The sequence below is a fragment of the Stegastes partitus genome, unplaced genomic scaffold (genome assembly GCF_000690725.1).
Source record: "Stegastes partitus isolate 25-593 unplaced genomic scaffold, Stegastes_partitus-1.0.2 Scaffold885, whole genome shotgun sequence".
Classification (NCBI taxonomy): domain Eukaryota; kingdom Metazoa; phylum Chordata; class Actinopteri; family Pomacentridae; genus Stegastes; species Stegastes partitus.
This window is the reverse complement of record NW_007578616.1, coordinates 15,567-41,443: the sequence shown is the minus strand read 5'-3', so window position 1 is coordinate 41,443 and position 25,877 is coordinate 15,567. Positions and strand designations below refer to the sequence as shown.

Here is a 25,877-nt window from a genome sequence, read left to right as displayed (position 1 = left end):
TAAAACTCACCTGCTCAGAGTTTTTTTGCTTCATTTTTTTTCTTCATTCATTTTGAAGACTGCAAATAAATGGTTTCCTATTTTTCCGGGTCACTTCTGCCGGTGTAACCTTGTAACTTTTGCCTTTTCAAAGACGGATTCCTCCTCGTAAAGGTCCGACGCTTCGGTCTAAACTCGACAAAGGAGCCTGCGCCCTTTCACATTTGAATCTTTTCACGTTTTGGAAACATTTCAGCCACGTCTGAGCCGGAGAGGCCTTGACGTCGCCAAAGTCAATCAAATCAAATCGTCAACGTGTAAAAAACGAAGCAACTCAACATGTCCCTTCTCTGTAGTGAAAACAGCTCCCGAAAAAATCCTAACACAAGTTGGTTTCTGTTGGACGCAAGTTTAAATATTCATACTGTTCTGTCACATTGCCCCACTTCTTTTAGGACCCAATTATGGCCAGAAATGACTTAAAATGGAGATTTCTGCAGTGTAGACTTTTGATTGATTGCCTAAATTGGCTTTTTTTTCCCTCTCCTATGAAGTGGATGTAATAACGTCTGCGGCTGAGAGGAAAAGCAACAAAATGGAGGCAGGAGCAGAAGCACACCACCCATAGGTTCCCTATAGGGAGTTTTTAGGTGATTTTTTTGGGGGGGATCTGGGCCGACACTGACCGGTTTCTGGGTCCACGGAGAAGTAGGGCTGCCCCTCCAGGATGCTGTACACCACCCTGGCGCTGTTCCCGTACGTGGCGTCGTCGGCGTCCGTGGCTGTCACCTGAATTACCGAAGTGCCTGCGGGGGAGGAAGATTCATGACAATGATTTAGATCAACTCCTCAATACTGCTGAAAATTGCCTGCTGGATAATTGGTTAAGCTGATGCACCTTCTGATGAGGTGTCGGATCCTCTTCTAATCACGCTCGTGCAGAATGTGACTGATCATTTCTGTCCCTTCGCGTTACCCAAACCGATCTTTATTCCTCGGCCACTTATACCCTTATACGTGATTGATTTTCGCAGCTAATCGATAAGTCCTAATGTATTTTTCTAAGTATATCTCTCTAAGCATGCGAGCGGCACCGATACCGGCTCTTTGCAAACCCCAAGAAGCCTATTAGCGTATCCACAGATCTGGAGTGTCTAAGAAGCCAAATATCTGATAGCAGGCGAGCGACTGTGATCCATTTTCTCTTCCAGAGAGGCTGAAGCCCTATTTCAATAGAACAAAGGGAAACGGTTAGCCAAGTGCTACCTCCCAAATGGCGCCTTCCGGGGCCAAGTGTTGCCTCATTACATGCAGAAGAAAATTAATTGAGTAGAAATATTTAATGGCAAAGTGGTATAAATATAGAATTGTGCAATACAACGGGATAACGACCTCATGAAACTTCTCTAATTCAATGTCAGTCGAGATCTGAGCGGGGCGAAAAGAGGAGAGTTTCCCCTTCTTTAAAAATCAATGTCATCCGTATGGATGAAGGATGTTGTAAAGGAGAAAAAAAAAAAAAAAGCTGAGGGACCAGAGAGCAGACAGAGAAAGACCACGGCTGTCTGATTTGGTGTAAGTGACAGTTCGGGAGGATTCTCGAGCAAGTTCACCGAACCTTGATCGCTAATACCTTTAACTAGGGAATTAGACTCAAAGAGGCTTTTCTGACATGGCGGCTTTTAGAAAATATCACTGATCCACATCAGCCATCTCATCGCCGACTTTGAGCTTTTCAGAAAAGAATTTTCTGACAAACAAGTGAGGAATAATCTCACTTTTTTTTCCTCTCTCTCTCTTTTCTTAAGCGCAGGGGGAGTAAATTACCCCGACTGTAATCACTCAGTTGTCAAAGTCGTCCCTGACGGAGAGTCCGAGCGAAGAATGTCAGCGGCTGTAATGAAACTCAAAGTGTGTGTCACGTTTAAAGGGCCGGCGTCTCAACGCAGCCACTCGTGAACACATGCTCTTCCAAGCGGTGACATCACACCTCGGTTGTTGCCATGGGCACCCGCGCTGCCCTTAGATAAGTGCCGGCCTCTCTCTTGGGGATGCTGAACCAAGTGACAACTCTGTCACATGTCTCGGCTGCAGGAACCGACGTCCCTCAGTCCCCGAAGCAGCAGCAGCAGCAGCAGCAGAGAGTTCGCTCCATGTTTTCATGCAAGTATTGATTAGGAGCCTTTTTATATTGTTCCTGTTTATTCATGAGGGCAGCGTGTACTTTTTTTGGACGCTAAGAGCCGCAGCCAGAGTGCACGGTTAAAGTTTAATTTGACTGACAAGAGCCAACGATAATCTGGGAGACAGCGGAGCCACAAGCCGCATGCATTCCGGCGTGACAATGTCGGTAATTAAACTGAATTAAATACTGTTTTTAATAAGATACAATACTGTATTTAAAAGATTATCTGCTCCGGCGCCGTCGCAGTACCTTGTTTATTCTCCGGTCATAAAACAGCACCGAGTCTTTCTCATTTAATTAGTCGGGCCTCTTTGTCGAGTCATTATTATGATTGATAAAGTCCCATTGATCCGGTAAGACTGGCGTTTTACAACGTCTCTATCCTATTTGAATCATAATCCTTTTAATTCACTCTCTGCGCACACGCGGGTGCAAACCTTGATTTGTGTAAACATTTAATTGTCTGGTTTATGATCAATAAGCACGTTTTTTTTCTTTTCTCTGCCGGCTGTACGGCGCCGATGCGTACGAGGGGTGTTTATGGGGAACGCACCGATGTCGGACATCTCAGGGACTCGGGCCATGTAGGGGTCCTTGGTGAAGCGCGGCTCGTTGTCGTTGATGTCGTGGATCTTGATGATGAACTCGGACTCGCCCTCCAGCGCCTCGTTGGTGAAGCGGTTGACGGCTTTGGCGTGGAGGATGTAGTAGGCCTTCTCCTCGCGGTCCAGCCTCTTGGTGGCGTGAATGTCCCCCGACTTCTCGTCTATCTTGAAGAGCGTCCCGGCTCCGTCCCCGGTGAGGACGTACTTCACGCTGCCGTCTCCTCGGTCCGAATCCGAGTGAAGCTGCAGGAAAAATAAATAAATAAATAAAGAAAAAAGGAAAATATGATCCCTGCAGCAAACAACCATCCCCAGCAACAGTTTGTGGCATTTTCATTTTAATAAATTTCCACTTTGCTGCTCTCTTATTGCTAATTGTTATAGCACAACAGTGATTCAAAGTCGGGTTTATGAAAGCTTTCACATTTGCTTAATTTGCTATTATGAACGGCGGAGTGTCAGCTAGCCTTTTACTGGGGGAAAAATCTCGTTAGCATGAGCGGAAATGGCACCAGTGAGCAGAAAGCTCATCTGCAATAAAGGAGAAAAGAAATAAAACATCACAGCGCTGGCTGCACTGCCTTGTTGATTGACAGGTGATCTCTGAGAAGTGAAGTGCAAAAAAAAAAAAAAACACATCCAGGCAGCGAACACTTTGTACCAAAGATGTCAACAAAATCAAATTTCAAAGCTGAATCACAGCTTTCCACATAAGTATTTCTGATACACTGTGCACATATCGGGGATCTGACCAATCTGGGCCTCGGCAAATAAACACTGACAGCTTTGATAAGTGTGTTTGGTGTTATTTAACAGATTCATATCATCTTTAGTAAACTGTCATTGCGTTGTTGATGATACACATCCGTGGCTTCACCTCGTCTCTGTGAAATCCTGCCAGCAAGAAAAACACAGTTGGAGCGTTTTTTGAAAAAAAAAAAGCTGCATTTACTGGTATTGTTACATGCAGGTTGTCACACTTCTTCTTCTTCTTTTTTTTTTTTCTCTTTTCCTACCGCAGGGCCACGGTGGCATTTTCACAGCGCTGTAAAACAGAATGCCAGTGGGTCGAAGTCTGTGAAGTACCAGCATGAGTGCGTCCGCCGCCTGCCAATCCCTGATGGATCGGCAACACGACCAACATGCCAGAAGACCGCGAGAGTCCACTTGTCGGCGGAGCTTCTCATTATTATTATTTGCTCCCTCCCTCTCCGTCTATCTGCCGTTTGATTTTTGATTTTTTTATATATTTTGTGCATGAACAGCAGCTTAGCATGCTCTGACATTTTAATTCCGCCGCCAAATCCCCCCTCCAACATATTTATCTCCGAGAACTCATCAAAAGCTTGTCCGGTCTTTTCTCCCCTCCCACTGCTTTGCCTGACGACTTCCCTTTCCCCTCCACTTTTTTATTTATTTATTTTTTTGTAATCACCACGGCGGTAATGCAGGAGGAGGTAAAAGGGCGAAAAAAGGGGGGATGTTTGCAGACAACATGTCAAGCGACGCCATTTGAATGTTTACCCTGATAAGTGGGCGTAATTCTGGGGTCCGCCATTAACACCTCGTTAACTCAAGAGAGCGTTTGATTTGCCTTGAATGCATATATTTTATGTTTGCTGCCCACAAAGGCCGCTTGCTGGCGGCTGGCGGCGGCGGCGGCGGCCAGACTGAGGGGGGATATTGTGCGTTTGCAGCTGGGTCACGTGGGAGCACATTGCAAAGTCTCCCTTTCTCATCATATATTAAAAAGCTTTTCATCCCAGGTGCTCCGGAGCTTTACTAATTCATGCTGTTTTATCAGGGGCAAAGCTGGCACATGTGAGACGAACAGCTTTGTGGATTAGCATCTTTAACACTATTTTGTTCGCCTGCTTGAATGCCGGTTATAGAAAAAAAAAAAAAAAAAACTGTTTTCATTCCTTTTCTCTCTCTCTGTCTGTCTAACCGAGCCAGTCGAGTGTGTTGCAGAATTTTAGTATGTTCGGATTAGGATCTAGAGTTGTTTCATTCACCCACTTGAATTCTGGTCAAAACAACTCGTGTTTTTTTTATTTTTTTAAAGCCTTATTTTCTCTGTCTAACCAAGCCAGGAGAATATTCCGCAGATTTTTTTTTTTTTCCTTTTTTATTTGATTTCTGTTCTGCTTTACAGTACATGCTTCCAAACAGAGACTCAGTTGGCTGAAAACAATCCACTTCAACATTATTATCTTTCTCCCGCTGTTATAGCTCCAATGTCCTTTTCTATGATTGTCTATCAAGCTGCCTATCTCTGCCGGCACGACAATTCAGTTAATAACCGTCGAGTCCTCTCCTTTCGGCCGAGATGTGAGATAGACAGTGTGACATATGCTGCGTCGGCTGTCATTTCTATGGAAACAGAGAGATCTTATGGCGGCGCAGAGTTCCTCCTCGCTGCCCCTGAAGGATATTACAAGGCAGCTCCGAGTATTGAACTCCAGCGCCTGCTGCAGTGACCCCGTCCCTCCCAGTTGCCCACCTTGCTGGTGAGGGAAAATTTACTGCTGCCCTTCTACTCAAATTAAGAGGAGGGGGGAAAGGGAAGAGAGAGAAAAAAAAAAACCTCTCCCGGAAATCAATGTGGCAGCCCAACGTGCATTCACAATGGCCCTTTGATCAATTTATATCGAAAATACAATTAAACTGTCACAGGGGGGAGAAAAGGAAGCCACATGTGCAGTCAGTATGGTCGCCAAGAAGCCCTGGCACATCGATAGCTAGCCTTTTCTCCTCTGCCCTCCTATGGTAGCAGCAAATCGTAAAAAAAAAAAAAAAAGCCAGAGAGCATGACGCTATGTCCATTAATGGGAAAAAAAAACTCCATCTGATCATGTCATTCTGTTAATAATGGGGGCGATATTTTCTTACAGGTATAGATTAAGTTACATAAGATGATATCTATCTGCAAAATATAAGCTAGGAGTCGGCTAGCTTAGCTTAGCATTAAGCTGTAGACAGTTGACACATTATTTGTTAAATATTGAGCTCGTAGGTGGATTTTCTTACCTTTAAGACATTTCTAGACATGCGATATGTAATATTATTGCTTTATTAGTCTGTTTAAGTGGTGGCCTTTAGCTATTTAGATAAACGTCGCTTCATTCAGGCAAACCCACTACGGACAGGTGACGCAGCTTAATTCACTGAAACAACAACCAAACTTGTTTATTTTTGATTTCCTGAAAGTTTTGTTTATTTGTGACGATAATCTAACTTTGCCAACAGTAAAATAAATATATGCTGCAGAGGAAAGACTCCTACCAACAGCTGGAAGCGACAAATCAAACTTCAGCTCCTGTTCATGTTTGAAACCTGGATTACACGAGTTATTGGTGAGTCTTTGATTTTTTATTATTATTGGTTTTACTTGAGCTGTTACAGACTTTCCTCATTTCACTAAAGTCCTATTTTCTGGACATTTCTGGGGTTATATACGTTTTTATCTTGTGGACATTTGACATCTTTTGTTTGCATAATTTACAGCATGTTATTGTTTATTCTAATTATAGACAAACGGTTTGTATTCATTTTCCTGCCAATACTGTGGAAAGAAGCACACAGAAACTGCACACGGGGATGCGTTTAAGTGATCATTTAGGTTATTTTTTTACATTCAGTGTCACAGTATTTCTAATTTTGTTCATTTCCACTGCAAAACAGCATTTTGTAATTGGAATTTTTTGTCTCTATTACCTGCCAGAAAACCACCACAGCACCAAAAATCATCTTTTAAAATTCTTAAAGTTGAATTTTCCATTACTCTAAAGCAGCAAGCGGCATTAGTCAGTGTCACTGCTCACCTGTCTGAGGTGAAGGAAAGTAGACAGGGTTATTTACCGTTAGCTCCTAATCCATCCTGTTGGGGATCATGTATAACCCACATACATAAATCTGGAAAAATTCCTCACTTTCAAGACACTAACATGGATCCTGCTGCCGTCTAATGCTGAAGGTATTTAATCAACTCAGAGAAAAGACTCCAACAAACCACTAGAAGCAACAAAACCACAACAAAGTCTTATTTTTATGGACGTTAAAGTTTAGAATTAGTGTGTCTTTAACTCTCTATGATAGTTTTGGACTAATATCGGTGCTGAAATGTGGAAGAAACGTCCTTAAATCACTTCGTACGACTTAAATACGTCATTGTGTCGCGCTAAAGTGATACAGAAACGTTTGTAGGTACAGCAAGCCTGCCGTCGCCACTTTAATGGATGATACATTCAGACAATGTCAGATTAGAGACAAAGGCTTTGGTTGGCTTTACGCTGAGCTAACCAGCTCCATATTTACCATCCAGACACGAGACTGACGTCAATCTCCTCATAGCGCCGAACGAGCATTTCCCCAAATGTCAAGCTGTTCTCTTAAAACAACTCACCGTGTCAAACAGTTTGCAATAATTTTCTCAAATTGCCGCCTGCATCCCGAGAGACAAAAAGGAAGAAAGGGAAAAGTTGCACTAAGTCACACTCACATCGAGAAAAATGAAACTTGATTTCGCCGAATACTTGAAACAAGCTGATTTGCATTGGAAACAGGTTGAACTGTTCTCCCGTTCTGAGAAAATAAGACTTCAAGGACTCAATTACAGACAAAAATGGCTTAAGAGGAAGATTTCTTTGCAGAAGAATCAGCTGTGAAACAAACTATTAAGCAGTTACTTAAACCATTCTGTCGCCAATAACACGCCGCCTGTATATACGTTTCAAAACCTTCCACTCAATTAGCCTCCTCGGCTAAGTGATACCATAATATTTCCAATGGTTTGCTTTTTTTTTTTATTATTTTTTTTTTCTTCACAGGAGAAGATATTTATTTCCATTCCTACGTGCTTCATCTTTCAGTTTGAAGTGGGCTGAGGACTGAAGTGGCACTCGTCAGACATCTGCGCGTGAGAACTTACAGGCGAGCCGTCTTTGTTTGTGAAATTAATCAGCTTCAAGTGCAGCAAATGTTAGTGCAGGCTCGATCTGGCCGCCATTTGTGCTTCACTCGAGTTAGGCCAAAAAAGATGGCACTGGAAATGGGCTGCTTAGGGCAATTAGCCAGTTAGCCTTTAAGGCCTTGTGTCCTGGCCTGTCGAGAACTGGCTGCCTTCTACGTAGCCAGATGGTAGCCTCAGAGTGAGCACAAAAATAGCCCGTCAAATGTCTGGTGATGTGTAAACTTGAGATATGCAGTCGGAGCTGCAGAGAGACTTAAAGGTGAAATGTCAGTTCGGCTAACATACATTTCTATCTCGTGGACATCTGACATCTTTTGTTTTGTGTCTCATGCATCATGCATGAATTCCGGCATGATAGCTTAGATTCTAATCATAGGGCCGTTGTAAACAGTTTGTGTTCACTTTGCTGCAGGACGCCGTGGCTCACAAACTGCACTGAAGGACTATTCTGGTCATTTCGGTATCACAGCGTTTCTTTTAATTTTCTTTTTTCCTTTCCACTGCTAAACAGGACTTTTTTGTCTCGCCACAATCTGCCAGCCCAGAACCTGCAACCTGTTCCCAACGAAAATCACCTCGTTTGGTCTTTTAAAAGACTTCAGGCTGCATTTTTCTGGACTCTAAAGCAGAAAGAACACATTATAATAAAAATAAATAAATTAAAATATCAGAGAAATTCAACAGGTTGTGTGCAATGGAAGATGATTTTGCTTTTTTTCTCCAAGAAAAATAGCCTCAAGGCTCAATTTGGAAATAAATTACTTGGCAATTATTGGATTTTCATTTTAATTTTTTCACAGTATAGCCAAATAATTAAATGGGACAAAATAAAGCACATTGTTAAAAAGGCTATGAAGACATTTGAGGCCCACCGTGCATGTTGTCTTTTAAAACAAAATGCCAAAAACCAAAAAAAACACCATTTATCAGAGCAAGAAACTGTCTGATTGTCAACTTTTTGAGGTTTTTTTGAGCTACTCAGCCGCAAGTTGCCATTTCATCGGAAAACTCAACCAAATCTAAGCCTAAAATCGTAAATTTTTTATCAAAATTATATTGTTCTGTAGGTTTTATTTAAAATAAACTGTTTGCAGCAACTGGATTCTGTAAAAAACTAAAAAATCTGCACTCTTTGGTGCAACCGAGAAGCCAATAGTGACCAACAGTAACGCGACAGAAGACTGTTCACCAGACTTGGGATGAACTGCAGGCTTTGACAAGTATGAAAACAAATAAACAATGTAAGTAGTGAAATGTTTATGCCACGTAGGGTCACATTTCTTGGAGGGCACTTGGAAAAATCCCATTTTTGTCACATGATTGTTATGATTTATGGCAATATTAGTGCACAGAATCCATTCTTTCTACTTCTAGTCCTGGTCGTTCTGTTTCCATAGAGGTGCAGGACTTAAGTGCAAAATGAGCCCACAGTGAGTAAAAATATAACAGGAGTGGAAAATGCTTGGAGTTCAGGGGGTTAATGAGTGGACTATTCTGGTTCTAATCAGAGCCGTGGTCAGCGGGCGGGGCTGCTTCGCTTCATGTGGCTAACTCCTGCCCGACTAAATACTTTAAAGCAGAGACGCCTGAACGTTGACGATAGAAGATTAATTAATCTCGCCCTGACAAAACCAACGGGTGTCTGAGGCGGCGGCGAGGCGGCGATCGCGCGGAGATAATTGCAGGTGCCACGGTGCTGTTGGCGTATCTCGATCAGACATCGCTTCGCCCCTGCGACGTTGTCAGACAGATGTTCGCCGGGTCTCGTCACCGCAAGACCTCATCACGCCCTCTTCCTCCGCCGCCAGGGAGGGGGGAGGGGGGGGAGCGTAATTGAAGTCGCCCCCTCCCGGCGCACAAGCGGGAACTTATCGCCTAATCAATAAACACTGCCAACGTGTGCTCCAGGTCGCCGCTGGAGACCGCGGGGGTTGCCATGGCGCGGGTACAGCCAGCCCTGTGCCATATTGCAAACTCCTTGCCTCTCTGCCAAGGTGAGCAGCTGGTAATGGGGGAGCATGAACAGAGGAAAGAAAAAAAAAGAAATCGCCCCGCAAACAAACACACAAATCCCTGCACCTTTCCACTCGGCTGCCATAAGACGCTGGAGTCCTTTCCCCAGGTCGCCTCGACCGCTGAGTCACGCAGCACTGGGGAGCATATTATGTCTGTGTTCATCAGCCTTTGCTTCTTTTTTTTTTTGTCTTTCCTGCGAGTCCTAGCCCATTACTGCAGGCTAGCGTTTGCAGGCTCGTGTGTTTTGCGTGTGCGCCGGCCGGGGTGTTTGTTCACATACAGAGAACATTGCTCACTTGCTAGGGACTATGTTGTGGAGTCTACCCACCAGGCCCAGAACCACTGGGGCCTATCAGGGGCTGTAAATACTTTATGAGATATGATAGTGCAGCACAAACACTCCTCAACCACAGGCCATTAACCATTTTCAGTGGATATGTGCCCTTTGGTAAAGTAAGAAATAATGAAATAAACAAACATTCTCTTCCCCCAGTGACAGCCGAGGCCCTCTGAGGCCTGTATGCAGCTCGCCTGCTAATGAGAGGCAGAGTACGATTCCCCTCCTGCAGGAGAAAGACGAAGGGGGGAGAAAAAAAAAAAGGAAAAAAAAAAAATCATTGGCCAATACAGCGAGATTAGCAAGATTAGCAGCCAACCAGCTCCCCAACAAGACGCCGCCACAGCCGTCGTCTCCCCCCAACTCTCGTCTCTTCTCTTAATTTCTTCCTCTTCCAACTGCTTTTGTTACGCTTGTTCAGGAAAGATTGCAATTTCATTTGTTAGCGCTTCACAGCTCGATAAAGTCGTCGTAAAGAGAAAGAAAGACGAAAAAAAAAACAAAAAGAGAGAGAAAAACTGAAAAAGCAACCGGGGGAGATTGAGTTTACCAAATAACTGGAGACGGGATGTTGTAATTCAAGTGCAGTTTCATCATTCTATCTTTTACTGTGTGTCAAGAGCTGCTCCCTTGTTTATAATAACCTGTCATTGTGTTATTTCCAATTCATTTTTTTTCACCCCCACCACAAACAAAAGTGGTTTTTGTTCCATGCTGTGTTCTCCGGTTGCCATGATGTCACTTGCAGTGACAAAAGCCTTTTTTTCTTTTGTGTTTCTTGTAGTTTTATTGTGTTTTTTTTTTTTTTTCTTTTCTCCCCCGTTTTCCGACCGTCTACGAAAAACATGGCCTCCACCTGAGGATACAGATGCAGATGGCTGTTCACCGCGTTGAGCCATGTGTTCGACTCAAAAACGCTATTCATTCCCTTTAGGGCCTCATTCATCACTTGTACTTTATCTAGCAATTAACAAACAGTAATTGCAATCAGATAAGATCTACGTACTACAATCCTATGTGACAACCGGCTACTGAGCTGACAATGAGGAGAAGCAGCCAGCTGCATGTACTTGGTTGGGGGGAAACAACAAGCGCTCAGAGTCATGATTAAGTGTGCAGCTCGGAGGCTGATGCCTTAATGGTGTCTTCAGGAGATGGACTCTTAGGCCGCGGCCTCTGGCTCTCTAAGTGTATACCACACTCAGATAATCCATTCTTCTTTTGCTATTAGTCCTTTAACAAGCTAAAAGGACGAGTGGCACATCAATCACCACTCTCTAAAGACAAAGTGGTTTGATCAAGCTCGCTGCTTGCTTTTGATCTCGTTTTTTTTTTCTTTTGGTTCTTTTCAACTTTTTTTTTTTTTTGTTCCTTCCCGTATTTGCTCCCCTAATACCGCGGCGAGCGTTGTAATCCTTTTAGTCCAGGACTGAAAGTCAACCCTCACTCCGGGAGGACGTATGTTGCAGAATCTCATTTGGTTGGATGACTCTATCCTCCGCGGACGCACGATAGGAATGCAAAGCACCGGGCCCCATTCAGCTCCTCGCACAAAACAGCCTTTCTTTTCCCCCCCTCAGCCGTCCTGACCTTGCCGCGACGCCTCACAATCTCCTCAATTACAGTAGGTTGGAAGGGGGAGACAGATATCTTGACTTCCGCTCGGCTGCATGTAAAGCAAGCATTGCTTGGCCCCATCTTCGTGTACGGCCCCCGACGTTATCTGGGTCGACGCTGTGTTTTCGTTTTGTTGCACAAATAATACCTTGGGAGGAAGTCGTATTTCACTGTAGGGCGAGACAGCCGCTTTAGGACGGCTTGATGTGAGCGGAATGGACATCGCGCGAGCCGCCACGGAGCTGACAGTAAGCATAAAATATATCGGACAGCCAACAGCAAACAAAGCCCGAGGATGGATGGATGGAAGTCCGATATGTGAGCGTTACCCGATCGGAGGCTCATGTCATGTCGGCTATTAAATGACAAGATGATCCGTGCGTTTCCAGAGACGGAGCGATGCGTTTCCTGCACAGGATGCTATTTGTTTGGAAGCTTCTCATTAGGATGTTTTTTTCCTTTGAGGGGACGCTTACATCCTCTACAAATCCATTACGCCGCCAAGAAAAAGGCACCACAGGTAGTTAGTTCCCCCCCTCCTCCCTCCTCCTCTGCCGCGCCATAATAGAAAATAAACTTTCCAGAATCGCTGTGTCACGAGTTTAGAGTTTATTGTGCGACTGTAATATGCAAATGAAGCGATATCTGGAGAAATGTGCATTCATTTGGACTGATGGATAAAAAAAAAAAAAACCTCCGTCTTCATAAATATGTATCGACAAGACAGTAGATAATGAGGCGTTTTTTTTAAATAGCAACTTTTCAAATGTCGGCGTGTAAAAAGTTCATGTTTTGTTGCGCAGACACGGAGAGGAAAAAAAAAATCCATCCTAGAAGGGTAAACAAACAATAGAACGTCGAGGAAAAGGAACCTAACGAGGAGACTCCAGGAAAACCGCGAGTTACAATTTGCGGGATGGAAGTCTTGCTGCAAACATCTTCGTCACTGAAGTGGTGGCCGCCGCGGTGGTTTCGCTTCTTCTTAGAGGCCACTCGTCACGTTAACAGTCCAGCCGCTCGCCCTGAGTTTTTCTAATGATGCCTGAGTTTCTGTGCGCGCGGCGCTTTTCTTCTCCCTTTTCAACTGTGATGGGTGGTTATGGCTGCTCGCGACGACTTACACAACGCTTCCCCTTTATTCATCGTGAACAAACACAAGTCGGAAATTGAAGACGTTTCGATGAAGCGGCAGCAAAAAAAAAAGATCCAGGATCCTCTTTAGAGCCACGTAGTCAAGTCTGGGCTGTCCTAAAACATTTATAATAACTACAGTTGCACTGTAGAAACTCAAACTCCTGACAGTTACAGTGGTTTCCCCATAAAGCAGCCTTGTTTTGCATGCAGAGTCCTTCAAATAAAACTGCTTTTAACTCACATATCAGCCACAAATTTAAGCAAAAGCCCCCTGATGTGTCTGCGTGAGGTCAATGTGGGTTAAAAGTCGTGTAATCCAGTGTTTCTCGGTGCAACATGACACCTTAGTTTCAGTATAAATTCGAAAACACTACCGTTTTCTGCTGCCTTGACAGATATAAAAATACCTTTTTCCCGTGTTTTTACTCACCACACATGAGCAGCTCTGCAAGGACTCTGCAAGGATACATCAGCTTCACACCGTTTTTTAATTTAAACCTGAATCTATCCGATGAAAAAATACGTCAACAAGACTGTGAATCCGAGCGGGCATTCACTACCTGCTTTTGTTGAGCTTTTAAGGTTCAATTTGCTGCCCTAGTTAACATACTGTGATGTTTTATTTCCCTCAATGTCACTGAATTTAAATGCATGAATTCAAAAACGCTCGCCGAGGAGAAGTCTGGTGACGGGTTTAGATATATTTCTGTTTTCTGGCTGCTCTCAGCTCATGTTGTGCTGTTTCGTCGAACTACGAAGCGAGACTAGCGGGTTATCGAGTTACGTTGAGCCCGAAGTCGGAGTTTTCGGTGTCATATTTTCACCTGCTTGATCACCATGGTAACAGATGCTGCGGAGCTAACCTGGTACCATGAGCGATACAGATTCTCAGCTGAAGGAATGGATTTTTATCTTCAAACTCGATGAGCTGTACGTTACTAGAACCCCTGAATGAAGCCGTTAAATTGCAGCATCGCACGCTGTATGCGTCGTGTTGCCATGGTAACATGGTATGCATATATTCAGTCAGTGATGCAAAAAATCGCAAAAATGTGTTTTTGTTTGGTCTCGATTCTTGATTTCTCGATGTTGAAACACAGGTTAGAAAATATATCATACCACCAGAAATATATTTCATCAGTCAGTCAATAATTAAAGCACTTTAACCCAATAAAAGGTTTAAAGTTGAACAGTTTTAACGTGCAGCTGTCAGTTAGAAATAAGCATTGATCCGTAAAATAAATATATCACCGAAGGTTTCTAGCAGCGTTCCTGTGTGGCATCCTGTGCGGTAGCAGCTCTTTATACTGTTGTAAAGTTTTAGATTCCTCGTTGTTAAAAACATTAAAACAACCTGTTGACTGGAGCAGGAGACACACGACGGAGTCACATGATGCAATAAACGCCTCCTGTAACGTAAAACGAACACCGAAGCAGAAAGTTGAAAACCGCCTTCGTGCTGCTTCAGTCAACAGGTTGTTTTAATGGAGAACAATGAGGAGTTTAAAATATTATGGGATAAAAAAGCGCTGCTACGACAAATGATGAAACTGTCTTAACATATTTATTCTACTGATCGATACAGCTGCACATTAAACCTGCTAAACTACATATGTTTAAACATGATACTGTATTGACGTGCATTTAGTCCTGACTCCATCCCATAATGCAGGAAATCACTCATCAAATCAAAGTGAAATCAATGCTATTGATCGAATCGTCTCTGTAATAAATACCGGTAGAATAATCAATGTTCTGTCAGCTGAAGTAAACGGACCAAACATGAAAACATACTTGTGTGATTTCTGCATCGCCGGCTGTATACGTGTTGGGTTTCCGTGGCAACGGGATACATACGGTGTGTGCGACGCTGTAACTGCGCAGCTTCAGTAACGTGCAGCTCAACAGGTTTGCAGATAAAACAGCATTCAGGCTGAGAATCTGTATCGCTCAGTAAGAATCATCAGGAAACGGTTTGGTTAAAGGGAGGAGAGCGCCACAGCATCCGTTGCCATGGAGATCTAGCAGGTTAAAAGAGAGTCTAGGCCCAACGTGCCTCGATAACCCACTAATCTGGCTTCCTAGTTCGGGCCTGATTCGGAGGCTGACGGTTACCTTTCCGACGTACTGCATGTCCGTCCCGGTGTACTCCTCCAACAAAAAGAACTGGTTCCACATCCAACCTCGTTTCGAGCGTCTGAGCGGCACCCCGTTGGCGTCCTGCCCCGTCAGTCCCGCCCTCCGCCCCCCTGTAGTCCTTCGCAGGGCCCTGAGGCCGAGCCCCGGGCAGCTGAGGTGGGTCATGGCCCACAGCACCATCAGGACGCACACTCTCCTCCCATCCATGGCTGCCGCACCTCCACCGACCGACCGCCTCCGCCGAGCGCCGACCGCCGCCTCCAACCACAGCCGTCTGTCGTCTCTCTGGTCAGAGAATCGGATCGGCTCTCATGCTGTAATCTACTGAAGCAGGAAGGGGCTCCTCAGACTCACATGGGGCGGCAACCGGCACCTTCAAAAAACATTTACACAGACAAACAAGAGTGTCAATACTGGGAGGGGAGGCAGCAATTTGTTACCGCACAAAAGCTCTTGTTTGGTTTCATAACCTGCAGTCAAGAACAACTCAGCTGGTCCGGGGCTCGTTTTTTTTTTAAATTTTATTTGAAGATGCACTGCAGCCGAAACCGAACGAAGATCAAGTGCAAAAAGAACAAACAAACCCCTCGATGTGTCTCTCCAAATATGCGCTTCGTATAAATAAATACAGATAAAGATCTATGAAGCACATTTAGCCAAAAAAAACCCAAACTGAACCAACACTGGAGGAGGAATAAATGATGTAAATGACAGAAAAGCTGAACTGTGAAGCCTCGTTTTATAAGACAAAGTTAGTTTCACTGTCAAATCTTTCACTTTTCATGTGCGTTTTAGTCTTTAAAAAAGACAAAACGCATCAAAATGAAGAAGTTTCAGAGCGAGGCGATGCTAAACAGGAAAACAAAGTCGCACACAGCAGAAAGTTTTCACTTGATTCCAGCGAGCTAAAGATGCTGCGGTGGCTTTGTAAAGCCTGCCCCACGGCAAGAACAGCAAAACTCCTCCGATTTCCTGATTATGATTTATATCTACAAACCTTTTGGTCGTCCAGTCTTCAGTTTTAATTCCTCTGATAGATTTTTTTGTTTGTTTAAGAGGCGTTTGTTGTCAGATATTTCAACCCCCTATTTAGCTTCATCAGGATCCTCCAATGTGAAGGTTTTTTTTTTTTAGCTTCTCTCTGGTTTAAACCATCATACATCTTTTTTTTTTTCTAACTTTCTGTGAATAATACAGCCCTGCCAACCTTGAAGAAAAGTCTTGCAGTACAACCTTAACACGTCTCTGCCTCGTTCCGTCTCTCGCCGACACGAGCTCTTCATGTTATTTTCATTCAGCGGCTGAATACCGAGCTGGAACTGCCTGATTTTTTTATTTTTTTTTTGCGATTTTGTGCCTTTTAATTCACGGCGCTTGCTTAAAACATACATAATATTCTGAAAATGCTCATCATCGGATGTCTTTTTATTGTCCTGCATGTGAAGCGCCTCAAAAAAAAGTCACGTGTAACCGACACGCTCAGTCTGTCTGCTAGCATTTAGCCAACTTAGCTACCAAACAATCACACAGGTAACAGCAGGCTGATGCTAATCCACCATTTAAACTTTCCATACAGCCTCTCGTCTGTTTACCTTTGCAAGAAAGAAAAAAAGCGGTCCTCAGGGGGAAGCAGAGGGATAAAAATCAAGGTCAGGAGTGTTGCAATCGATTTACTGCATCCCGAAATGACATTACGCATTCGTCAATCATCCCCTCTCTGGACTCTCCTCCTCCTCCTCCTCCTCCTCCTTCTTATGCGTTTTGGCAGCTTGGACATTCGTTGGCAAAGATTTGAGCTCTGCAACAAACTCACAAGGAGTCACCGGCTCTTTGCATACATTAGAGCCTCAACCTCCATAAGAGGATGAAGCCGTCACTCACACCGGTGGAGGCAGCGCGTCGTCACCCTGAACATATAAAACTGTTTTGATGGAACCCTCAGTGGACTAAACATCTGGCTGCTAAAATTCTGCTTTTTTTAATCAGCTAATTCTGATTTTAACGACATAAGATGAGCCCACATTGAACACTAAGTCGTCCTCGTTTGGTCTGGTAGCTGCAGGTTCAGGGTCACGCTGTTCAGCAGGTTGTTTTCAGAGCTCTTCATGTGTTTCATCCCTTTATTAAACCCACAACTAAACCTACATCATACATGGACAGACAGATTCCTTGTTTACGTATAAAAACAGATAGATGCTTATTGTGTTCAAACACTTTGCAGTGACAATAGAAAGATTAAGATTTTTTATTTTTATTCTTTTTACATAAAATCATACGATAAAGCCCGACTAAGAACAGATTACTGGCCTGATTACTTGTATTTTAGCATTATTACACCACATTTACAGGTAATTCAACTGTTTTGATGCACTTAAATATACTCAAACATTAAAAAGACATTAAAAAAATAGATTGGAAACTGTAATTTAACTTATAATTTTAATGCATGTTTCTGCGGCCCAGCTTTTCACATTTTTAGACCATTTACTTGAGATTTAAAAGACAAATACTGCATGTTGTGTATGTTTATTTTTTGATTGTTTTTTTCTTTTATTAAACTTTGAGCACTGCATGTTTTTTTTTCATTATTATTATTATTGTTTAAACTTTTTTCATGCTGCACATTTTCTATACTATATTTTTTTACAATACTTCGTCTTCAGTTAGTTTTCGTACTTAAAAGTATTTTTTTCTTTTGCTCAGTTGCCAAAATATGACAAGATGTTTTTGTTTGTTTTTTTAAAGTATTTATTTTACAAATGCAAGTCTCTTTTTTGCAAACTTTAGGTATAAGTTTTTCTTTTTTACATTTTGCACACTGTATACTGTTTTTACTTTTTTAACACGCTGCACATTTCTCTACATTGTTTTTCTCTTTACAGGCTGCACACCTTTGTGTTGCCTTGTTCCAAGTCTTCAGCAGGTTTTAGCATCTTTGTGAAAAGTTTTTTTTGCCGTAAACGATGGTTCCTGACTGTGACTGTAGCTGCTGCACCAAACTAATCTCCTGCAAATGATCAACAGTGTCTCTGTGCTGTCACCAGCTTTCTGTGGATTTTACTGTCCCGGCGCATTTGTAACAAAATGCTTAAAGGTTGGCAGGACCGACGACTAAAAAAAAAAAATATCAGTGTTGGAATTTGCTGACAGTTCGCTCCAATCTGACGCCGCCAAATGAAAACTGACAAAACATGTTTGTCGAATCTTTAATTAAAAAAGAGCCACAATCTGTCCATTTGCGCTGTTTGTGTTGAAAAATGTAAAAACAAAGAAGCCGATTTTGGGACGATCTCCTGCTGCACAGAAACCCAAAGCAGAGCGAACGTAATGATCACCTAATTTGACTCAACAGCCTGCGTTTATTACCGCAATTATTTAAAATACTGCGTCGCACGTGCCATTCGTTACTGCAATGCAACCAAAAAAGATAACCTCACATGAATTAGCTCCAGTGGACCTCTAACGGGTTTTTAATGCCGACCCCAACAGGACCAAACTTCCCAACGGCCCGACGTAAACACACCGCCTTGGGATTACTTTTTTTTTTTTTTTAAGAAACCAAACAGGTATTTCTAGAGAAAGATCACAGCAGATAATCATCAGTCGCGGCCACATCCCTGGTACCGATCCATCCTCATGAAATCTGTGCTCATTAAAATACCAGAGGCGGAGGATTTTGAGTGATCAAATGCAGGTCAAACACGCCGACGAGACCGAAATGATAAAAGCAACTCGCAGGTTTCGCATCTCCACCGAACCGCGATATACATTCATGAGCACGCTCGGTACTGTATGTTGAATGTCAGTCTTGTGATTGACGTGCGGCGCCGAGTGCTGCCTAACCTGATAAATATCAGATTAGAACTTTTTTTTTTTTTTTTTAGCACATCAATGTATGGAGCTTACATCTCTCGCAGCATGTGTAGAGCTACTTTATCTGCATTAAGCCCCTGAATCAACATCTAATAGAGTGCGAGTGCTGTATGTGGAGCGGCCCGATTCTATCTTTTGCTTCGGCACACTTTGTTATCGGACCCAGCAGAATGCCAGCGGAGACCCTGGGCAATGTCAACCCCAGTTTATTACCTTAAGATCAGTGTAAAGATACCGAACAAAATGACTGTTTGAAAATCTCGCCGCCCCGACGCGGCCAGCGGAGTGTCTCACCGGTTATTCCTCCCAAACCCCGGTCCTCTTTTTTTTTTTTTTTTTCTGCCCTCCGAAGGCCAACGAGAGAGAAAAGGAACAAGAGGACCGGGAGGAGGAGGGAGAAAGAAGGCCATGTATTATGCTTTTGTTCTCATTATTCCTCGGCGGCGGGGCGATATCCAGGCCGGCCTCAGCTGAGGGTTTGGTGGGAGGGTTATCGGCGGCGTCCGCTGGGGAGCGTCTAGCCGCCGATGTTGGGCAGATCTTCCTCCCTTCGCACGGCATGCTGGGGGAACATGAATTAAGCAGCCTGACCTGCATACGGTAGCGGAGGCCGAACGGGGAAATGGAGCGAGAGAAAAAGGTGCTGCTGACGCTTTCGACTTAAGTTTGCAAGAAATGAAGTTTAAAAAAAAAAAACCCATCAGGCGGTGTCACAGAACAACCGCTGAGATCCAGATGCCTCGTCGGCGGCTTTGTAGGAACTTTACAGGAGGTTTTGATGTCGGCTGGGCGTCTTTGTTCGGCTCGATAAACAAAATACAGTAGCTGCATATTCCACTCACTGTGCCAGTCTGTCAGGGCTGTTAGCGGTTCAAAACATAATGGAGAGTTTGATACGATTGTGTGTTTTCGGCTGCTCGTCTCTTGTCGGCTCCACCGGCGGAGGTTCATAAAGACGGTTCGACTGTCTTGTTTACTTTCGCTCTCAGAAGCCCATCGCAGAGTTCAGCGAGGGCTCAGACTCCGGCGTCATGTAAAGATTCTCACTTTGCCTTTCTCTCGCGCCCGACGGCGAGCGGCTCGTAGCGGGCTGCACAACATCACAAACTCCAGCTATTGTGCGGAGAGTTTTTTTTTTTTTTTTTCAAAACAAAAATGCTTCACACAGGGAAGAAAAAGAGAAAAGAGGGAATAAAGGAAACAAAGCAGAAGAAGAAAATGGGTATCCAGCACCATTCCAGCTTGTTTACTTGCTCGTCCACATGGGTCCACGTTACAGCTGCAGCAATTTATTGATTAGTTGTCGACTGTTACGTTAAAAAGCCTAAATTCTCCGATTCTCGCTCCTTAAATGTGAGTATTTTCTGGTTTCTTTCACTCCGGTGACGGTAAACTGATCCAACATTTGTCATTTTGGCCATTTGAGAAACATTTTTCCAGCATTTTCTAACATTTTAAAGTCCCACAAACGAATCGATCAATCAAGAAAACAATAAACAGACATATTGACAGTGGAAACGCTTGTTAGTCGCAGCTCCATGTGGGACATGTAAACTTCATCTGTGCAGACGTCCACATGCGGCCCAACTAGAAGCCTATTTCATGCAACTTCTTACTAAGCGTTGGCACACACTGTTTTCTTTCTTTCTTTGAGTTTTCCATGTCCTACAGCCAAACAGTCGCTCTTCTTTTAGCCATCAGGAGTTGTGTTGCGTATAGAATCACATGCTGATCCACTGTCGGTGTCCATCCTGGAGGACAGTCATGACTTTAGCACACCAGCTAACTTGAATGTTATGTGCTGATGTGTAACACTCAAAGACGTTCAGTTCAAAGCTTTAGTAGAGGTTGAGAAGCTGGAAAATATTCAGAATCTTTTTGGTTTGGCGCAAAACCAGATATCAGATCATCAAAGCAACTGTTTATTACTCGCTATCGACAATTCAAGAGTTCAAGAGTCGCTCCGCGGTCACTGTTTAAAACGCATCAGTGTGAATCAACGGCCGTGTTTCCAGAAAACTGTGGAGCAAACTTTTGAAATGTCGCTAAAAATCTAATAAAAAAAAATTTAAAAAAGCACCACCCTGCAAGCTGACAGGACTGGTCCCTAGGGTTTTTTTTCCATACGAAATTCCAAAACACTGTTAAAAATAAATCAATAAATAAATACTAATAATAATTTGGAAAAAAAAAAAGATGAAAAATTTGTGAAGGATGTAAAAAATAAAATCAAAAAAGAGATCTGTAAAATATTTGTTTTTGATGATAAGAATGTAGTTTAAAAAAATACTGAATGACAAAAAAGGAAATAAATTAATTTATTTAATTTAAAAAGCAAAAACAAAAAACAAACAAAAAATTTTGTAAAAACAGGTTTGATTCTACTAATGACCTCTTACTGAACAAAACAAAAAAAGGATGTAAAATAACTTCAAACTGTTTAAAAATAATAATAATACAGTTAAAAGTTGTCAAAAAATGTTGAACGATGACATTACCTGATGTGTCTTTCAGCCTTTAAAATCTACCACATGACCAGTTTCCACCTCAGCATGTCTAATCTCGGCCTTTTAACAAAAGTGCTTCAGTAACTGTATTTGTCCTGTAATCGTATTTCTTTTCTAATTACGTTTGCATTGACAGGAGTGACTGACGGCAGATTCTGCGTGAACCAGATGATGTCCGACCTTCTTTTCTTTTCCCAAAGTCGTGCTTGTCTTTCAAAGCCCTCACAGAGCAGCCGGGGAGGAGCCGGGCGTCCGGAGCACAGGTGCTTAAAGCTGGACATCAGATGTAGTTACCGTGACAACACTAAGGGGCAAACGGGGAGAGCGGGGCAGTGAAGGAGAGGCAGAAACGTCCTGTCAGAGCAGCGTCAGCAGTCAGGACGGGAGAGCGGCCCATCCATTACGCTACCTGTCTTCCACAGGCAGCCCAGGCATGCCCTGCTTTCCCCTTATGAGGCAAATTGAAGCTGGGGGTTAGGTCCCCTCGTTCTCTTTTCCCTCATGCGTTGCAGTTTATAGCAACTCCCTCCGCCCTTCTCCCCCTCCCCCTGCAGCCGTCCCATCACCAGCCTCCCTCCACCACCACCTCCTCCACCGCCGCCGCCGCCGCTGCCTACTTTGCTTGCACAGGCCTGAGCTGATATGCATTATCGCGGGGCTTTTCGCTGAAAGCCAGTCACTTTGCATGTGTCCTCTGCCTGGCTCAGCACAGACTCCCAGGTCAACAGTGCGTGTGCTGATGGAGGCAGGTGAAAGTGAGATGGACTGTCAGGCTTCTTAATAATGCCCGTAGAGGGGGAAGAAAAAAAAGTCTCTCACACTTGCTCTAAACTCACATGGCAGAGGCTCTGCTTCCTATCCAAATTCACTGGATGATCTTCCCTTTCCTCTCTCCTCCTCCTCCTCTCTGCTCTGTGTTTTCCTTTCTCTTTTTTTTTTTCATATTCCCCTCCCTCCCCCCCTCGAGCTCCCAGCACACTCGACTTTATGAATTTACTTAATTGACGCTGGTGAGGAGCATGTGGGACACTCAGCTATTGATTTGCTGTAGGCTTCAGCGTGGTTGGAAATACCAGTCGGTCTCTGGGGTAGCCTCATGAAGCCTTCTACCTCCAGTCCCTCAGCACTGGGAAGCCGGCCTTTTCAATAGATTTCTTCATAATGTCACTGTGGAAAGCTAATGCTTTCCCTGTATGGAGGGCTCCGCCGTCCCCGAGGAGCGCTCGCCCCTTGACCACATTTGTCATACCCTGGAAGCCATATTGTACAGCTCCCCGGCCCGATAATTCTCTTGACAAGGGACCACGACCAGGAGTAAGTCAGCTAAAGCTTTATTTTGCTACGTCAAAAGATGTCATGGCTGGTTAAGAACGCCGCGGTGCCACATGCAGCCCAGCGGCGACGATGAAAAAAAAAACGCTTGCCGCTCTGTGTTTGTGCAGAAGAAAGATGGAGGCAGGCTGAAGAAAACACCAGGCTGCTGTTAACTTGGATGCACCGGCGTAATTCTTAGATTAACGCCGATACGACGAAAGAGTCGACACTAAACCCAACGTAGCCTCAATTATTTGGAAGGAAACTGTCCACTGGAAGCATCTATAACAGTTTGTAGACTGTTACTGTATACGCACCATTAGAACCGCTAATATTCTGGGTGTGACGACTCCGAATGAAGTTTATCTAAAGATGCTGGTTTCTGTGCATTACATATTTTTGCAATTTGGGAAAATACAGTTATTTTCACCACATTAATTACTCTAGAATGACTGCTGGGGTTTTGTAAGAGGCTGCAGCTGCATTAAAAACAGCAAAAACACTTCCTATAAGCAGTTTAGTGTTTCTTATATGGTGTAAAACCACCGAAGTAGGTGTAGCATCAACAGTTGCACGATTAAGCGTCCGTTTTTGGCGACGATCATCCTTTCTGTAGCCGAAGTAGCTTCTTTTTTTGCAACCAAATCTTCCCTTTCTCTCAGTTTCTCGCTCGTTTCGCTGTGCACATGTGCAACCTGCATGTCAGCAAACTGAAACAGTAAACCGTGCATCCGAGAAGCCCTTAAATCAGAGGAAATTACGATCCATCAGGCAGATCAGCTGCAAAAACAAGAACGGTGCGGCGACAAACAGTTCAACGTGAACTGTTCTGAGTAGCCGCCTTGTTAAAAAATTAAGTCTAAAAGTTGTAATTAACTCTCCTTCTTTAAAGAAAGAGAGAGTCGGTGTTCCCGTTCGAGCCGTCTTCCTCCAACGCTGTCGGTGATTTTCGAAAAAAAAACAGAAGAAGAAGAAGAAGCCACAGGTCTCGTCTTCCCCCCTGTTCGCTTTCTCAGGGAGCACCATCGTCATAATGAAGGTGTGTAATAGAACATGACACCATAATTATATTCTCCCAGTTAAGAGGCAGTGTTTACAACAAGCACAGGGCTGCCTTTATTTTCTTCCCTCCTCTTCACACACACTCTCTCTCGCCTGGTCTTCGCTTCATATCATGTGCCATTTAATTGCATTAAAAAGAGAGAGAAAGAAAAGAAAGGAAGAAGAAAGAAAGAAACATGTGCCATTTAATTGCATTAAAAAGAGAGAGAAAGAAAAGAAAGGAAGAAGAAAGAAAGAAAGAAAAAAAAAAACGCTTGATGAAAAAATGAAAAAAGTAAATTGCTTTAAATTGCCTGTCACAGATTGTGTGGAGCAATAAGGCTGCGTGCACGGCGGCGGCGGGCGCCGGGGTAAGCAAGATTAATGCGTCTGCTGCCAATTTTTGAATGCCCCGCGATTCTACGCTCAAAGAATTGCCTGGGATAACATTTGGAATCAGAACAATTAGTTATTAAATGTATCTATCGGTTTTATCGGACCGTGAGGATAGAGACGGGGACAGCGCGAGTCGCACAAATGCATTCATCAATACATATTGGATCTGGCCGGCTAATGGCCTTTTCTGGTGCACATGTGCCGCTCCACAACAATGGACCCGGGTGGCATTTTAGCCTAATCTAGACTCGCCGCTGACCCCTTAGATTACGCCGCTCCTGTTCACCTTCCTCTACCTCTCCCAGCTTCTTGTTTTTTTTTTCTCCTCTTCTTCCTAACGAGGGATATGAGCGACACGGCAAAGCACCCTATCGCGCCTGTTGAGCCGGAGACTTCTTTCCACAGCAACCCAGAAAAACCCCCGGGGGTGCAATTAAAAGTGAGAGAGGAGAATGTCAGCCAAAGGGAGGGTGGAAGGGGGGGGGAGGAAGGGGGGGGTGGATGTAGGAGAAGGAGGGCCGGGTGCCACAGGTAACGTGGTGGCGTTACAATCCACAGAGGAGGCCCTTAAAGGCGGCTAACGCGAGCAGGCGTCGGCCGTCGCTCACACTTCGCGAGGAAACCTGCAGCCACAATCCCAAATTGGAGAAACAGCGCTTGACCCAAATCTGGGATTCTCCATTTGTCTTGTTGCTCATGTGGGTCAGTGGTTCACAGCCGACTTCCCCTCGTGGCAAACTATCAAAAAAAAAAAACGGAGCATCTGGGTGAACTTTTGCTCTCAAACATGTAGAAAAGAAAGCGTTTCGATTCCCTCGCAGGGACACGAAATGGATGCAGATGCGAGAAAACAGGGAAAAAAAATAAATTCTCCCTGTCAATACGTATTGATCTCTTGCTTAGCTGAGAAACAGTGTCTAGACACGCTGTCGCATTGTTTTGAAAATAACTTCACCCTCCCTCCTCCCATCCCGATGTGATGTACACATGCCTCGCAGATTAGGGTGAGGAAATTGATCACTAACAGGAGATTTTAGACAGATGGGAGGGGGATATCACCGCAAAAGAAAACATTAAAAACAAACAAAACAAAACAAAACAGAAAAATAAAATCAGGATGGAGGACGGTGGTGAAATGCGGGCGGATAAACAGGAGAAAATCCCCAGTCAAATTGGAATGCAAAGCTGAGCAGAAATTCTTGACTGAATGTCAGCGCCGTAGTGCAAAACACCAGAGTCCTCCAGTGGAAATTAGGATTCAACCTACGACGCTGGAATCGCACCAAGATTTAGTTAACGGTTCTCTGAGTCCCCTTTCTGCTTCTAAACAGCAAATCAGGTTTCCCTTAAAGATGCGTTGCCGAGCCTCGGCCTCACCAGCATCACTCAGAGCCAGGATGCATGTGCAGGAACAGAAGATCCATGTGAGTCCGACGCTAAACCTTGTGTTTGTGTGCGCTTTGCATGTGTTTAATTAAAAACAAAAACAAGTGTTAACCTTTATCCTTCAGTGTTGATGGGCTGTCACTCATCTTATCACATTTTAACCGTCTGAACTCCAAACAGTTTCTGGGCTTTTTTGATGTGTTTTCTCGTATTTTTACTCAATGTGGGCTCATTTTTCACTGCAATATGAGGTCCTGCACCGCTATGGAAACACTACAACCATGAATAGAACAAGAGAAATCAAAAAAAAAGTCTTCCATGCACTAAAGCATTAACTGACTTTTTTTTTTAAATGTTTGATTCATTTAACAAATTT

The 25,877-nt window shown here is 43.8% G+C and overlaps 1 protein-coding gene across 1 annotated transcript in view; it reads right to left on the bottom strand.

Moving 5' to 3' along the window:
- The window catches only part of LOC103365859 (cadherin-6-like), a 70,560-nt gene that overhangs the window by 30,033 nt on the left and 14,650 nt on the right, over positions 1–25,877 (bottom strand). The window contains exons 2-4 of the mRNA XM_008293412.1: positions 14,961–15,357; positions 2,718–3,012; positions 666–785 (exon numbers count right to left, since the gene is read on the bottom strand). Coding sequence (XP_008291634.1) covers positions 666–785; positions 2,718–3,012; positions 14,961–15,191 — 646 coding nt within the window. The 5' untranslated portion in view covers positions 15,192–15,357. The remainder of the gene's footprint in view (positions 1–665; positions 786–2,717; positions 3,013–14,960; positions 15,358–25,877) is intronic.